This window comes from Meles meles, chromosome 1 (assembly GCF_922984935.1).
Source record: "Meles meles chromosome 1, mMelMel3.1 paternal haplotype, whole genome shotgun sequence".
NCBI classification, from domain to species: domain Eukaryota; kingdom Metazoa; phylum Chordata; class Mammalia; order Carnivora; family Mustelidae; genus Meles; species Meles meles.
The window spans coordinates 179,533,657-179,536,646 of NC_060066.1; the positions used below are offsets into that span (position 1 = coordinate 179,533,657).

The 2,990-nt window shown below is 68.2% G+C and overlaps 1 protein-coding gene across 1 annotated transcript; it reads right to left on the reverse strand.

The window, feature by feature from the left end:
- Positions 1-214: 214 nt before the first annotated feature.
- Positions 215-2,515, reverse strand: FOXD2 (forkhead box D2). Its single transcript, XM_046021300.1, has one exon. The coding sequence runs from the start codon at positions 2,484-2,486 to the stop codon at positions 993-995; it is 1,494 nt and encodes a 497-aa protein (XP_045877256.1). The 5' UTR covers positions 2,487-2,515; the 3' UTR covers positions 215-992.
- Between the last annotated feature and the right edge of the window lie 475 nt (positions 2,516-2,990).

Below are 2,990 nucleotides of genomic sequence, written 5' to 3' on the forward strand. Positions count from 1 at the left end.
CATCAGACAATTTCACAGAGTCTCCCCTCAGTGGGGAAATCTAAATCAATTCACACCCAGTGGACAGAGAACGCAGATAGCAGCCCGCTGTACAGATATTTACACATAATTACAGGACCCCCTGCCACAGGATGTGCCCTTGCCCACCCCACCCCCACCTCTCCAGTCCTTGACCCAGACCCTCCTGTCCCACCCCAACCTCATTGCCTTTAGCTACAATAAATATCCCAGGGCCTGGGACAGAGCAGAGCGCTGAGAGAGCCGCTGGCCCTGGATGGCTGGACCCAGCCTGCCATGGGAAAAGGGGACAGTTCCTTTAAAAGTACCCCAACACAAAAGAGGGAGGATGTTCCTCAGTGTAGTGGGATCCCGGGTTTCTGCCGGGACTGTGGAAACCCCTCGCTTAACCTCTCCGTTCAACTTCGCCGGTGTAGACACTGCTTTAGGCTTCAGAGGAAACGAGCTTTCTTGGAGAACAGCAAGAAAAAAAAGTTGAAAATTTCTTTTAAGCACAAAGCGGGTAATAGGTATCTTTAAATTATAATATCGGACAAAAAGGTCCTCAAAGTGGGGGAAGGAGTGAGGGAGGGGCAGAAAGGGAGACCTCTCTGTGCAGTTGGTGTTTCTGGTGGAATCGGTAGGGCCTGGGCAGACATCTCTCTAGGAAAGCATTCCTCCCGGGCCTCTGAGAGGCGCAGAGGCTGGGAAAAAGTGAAGGCTCCTCCGCCCCTTTTACTGCTCATATTGGAGTGGGATGGATCATGGCTTGCGACTTCATCGCGTAGACCTGGGCCTCTCCCTGATCGATGGAGCCCGCTTGGTCCCAACTCTTGCCGAAATTCTGAGCATGGAGCCTGAAGTGCCAAGTCACGAGCGCCGGCCCAAGGTCTGGAGACTCTTCATAAATAGACTCCCTGAGTTCCGCTGGGACCGCAGGAGCTCCCGGGAGAGGCTGAGGAGTGCGGGCCTTACCGGCCCTGAGCTCGATGCGGTCAGAAGTGGCAGCCACTGAGGCCGGCGACTTTGCTGGCAAACGGGGGCCCTGAGGACAGGAGCGCGTCCCCGGGGTGAGAGAGGCGGATGTGGCCGGCCACTGGAGCCAGGGCTGGGGCAGTCAGCATAGCCAAGACCTGGGCTTGACCCCCAGGACCCGCCGCCGCCGCGAAAGGCGATCCCGGGGAGCCCTCGCCTCCGCCCGGGGGTGCTGCCCCGCCGCCACCGTGGCCCATGATGTGGTCTATAGAGAAGGAAGGCCTCTGCCCGGCACCGGCGCCCCCGCTGCCCGCACCACCGCCCGCGTCCGTCTTGAGGCCCTGGCGCAGGAGTGCGGTAGACAGACCGGCCGCGGTGCCGGCTGCGGGAGGGCTCAGCGACGCGGGATAGAAGGCTTTGGCGCACCCCAGCTCGGCGCCCAGGAAGGCTGGCAGGCCTGCGGGGCCGGGGCCCGACCCTGCGCCCGGGGCAGGCGCGGGGGCCGGAGCCGAGGCTGCGCCCGCGAACACCGAGGCCGTCGGAGGTCCGGGTGGAGGAGCAGCGGCGCGGCCTGGGGGTACCGACAGCTGGCAAGGCGCGGTAGCGGCGGCGAAAGCGAAGGCGTGCGGGTGCGGATGCGGGTGCGGGGCCGGTCCCGGTGGGGGTGCGCCGTAGGCCGGGAGCGCCAAGCCGTAGCCATAGCCGTAAGCGCCGTAAGCGGCGAAGCCCGGCAGGAAGGCGCCGGGGTCCCCCGCCGCCGCAGCCCCGCCACGCAACAGCAGCTCGGGATGAGGGTGCGCGTGTGGATGCGGCGGCGGTAGCGGCTGCCGCTTGAAGCGCTTGCGGCGCCGCAGGAAGCTGCCGTTGTCGAACATGTCGGCCGACTCCGGATCGAGCGTCCAGTAGTTGCCCTTGCCCGGGTTGCCCGGCTCACGGGGAATCTTGACGAAGCAGTCGTTGAGCGAGAGGTTGTGGCGGATGCTGTTCTGCCAGGCGGGGAACTTCTCCCGATAGTAGGGGAAGCGGCCGCTGATGAACTCGCAGATCTCGCTCAGCGTCAACCGCTTCTTGGGGCTCTGCAGGATGGCCATGGTGATGAGCGCGATGTACGAGTAGGGCGGCTTCACCAGCGGGCTCCGCGTCGCCGCGCCCCCCGACGGCGGTCCCGGCCCGGGCCCCGCGGCGCCCCGGGCCGCCGCCGCCGCCGCCGCGCCTGGCCCGGGGCTTCCCGCTGCGGCCGCCGCCCCCCGGGGCGCTAGAGCGCGGGGCTCGCTGTCCGAGCAGCCGCCGGACTCCTCGTCCTCGGCTGCGTCCGCCTCGGCTTCCTCTGGAGGAGGCTCGGGGCCGTGGGGGAGCACGTCCCGGGGGGCGCGGGGCCCGGAGCGGGCAGGGAGCTCCCCCCCACCGCTGCCGCCGCCGCCGCCCACCACGTCTATGTCTGCGTCGGCCTCGGACAGCGCGGCCGGGGAGCTCTCGGAGGACATGATCTCGCAGCAGCAACTGCCCAGGGTCATGGTGCCGCCGCCGCCACCGCCGTTCTCCGGCTCCGCTCCGGCCGCGGCTCGGGCTCCGCCGTGCTGCCTCTGGGGCGAGTGTGTTTTGCGCGCGGGCGGGGAGGGGGCGGGGGACTGAGGAGGGTAGGGAGGGGTGTCCCCCAGCTCCGCAGCGCCCCCTCGTGGCCCAACTCGCCGCTTTCACCTCCCGGTGAGCATCCGACTGGTCGCTCTCCCCGCCGCCCCGGGAGCCCAAGCGCGGCGCCCGCACCCGGGGCGTGGGCGGAAGGAGCTGAGGCTTCCCCTGACCCTGGCCGGTCTCGGCCCCCAGTGCCCCCGGGATGGGGGGGGGATAGGGGAATTTGTCCCTCCCGCCTCGCGGCTGCCTAAGGCGGAAGAGCGCGAACCCGGGGGCGGAGCTCCCCGAGCGGGGTGGGGCGGGGCGGGAGGGGGCGGGAGGACTGCCTCGGCGGAGGGGCCCGGCGGGAACAAACGGCGGCCACAGGCGGGAGCTGGCTCGGGTGG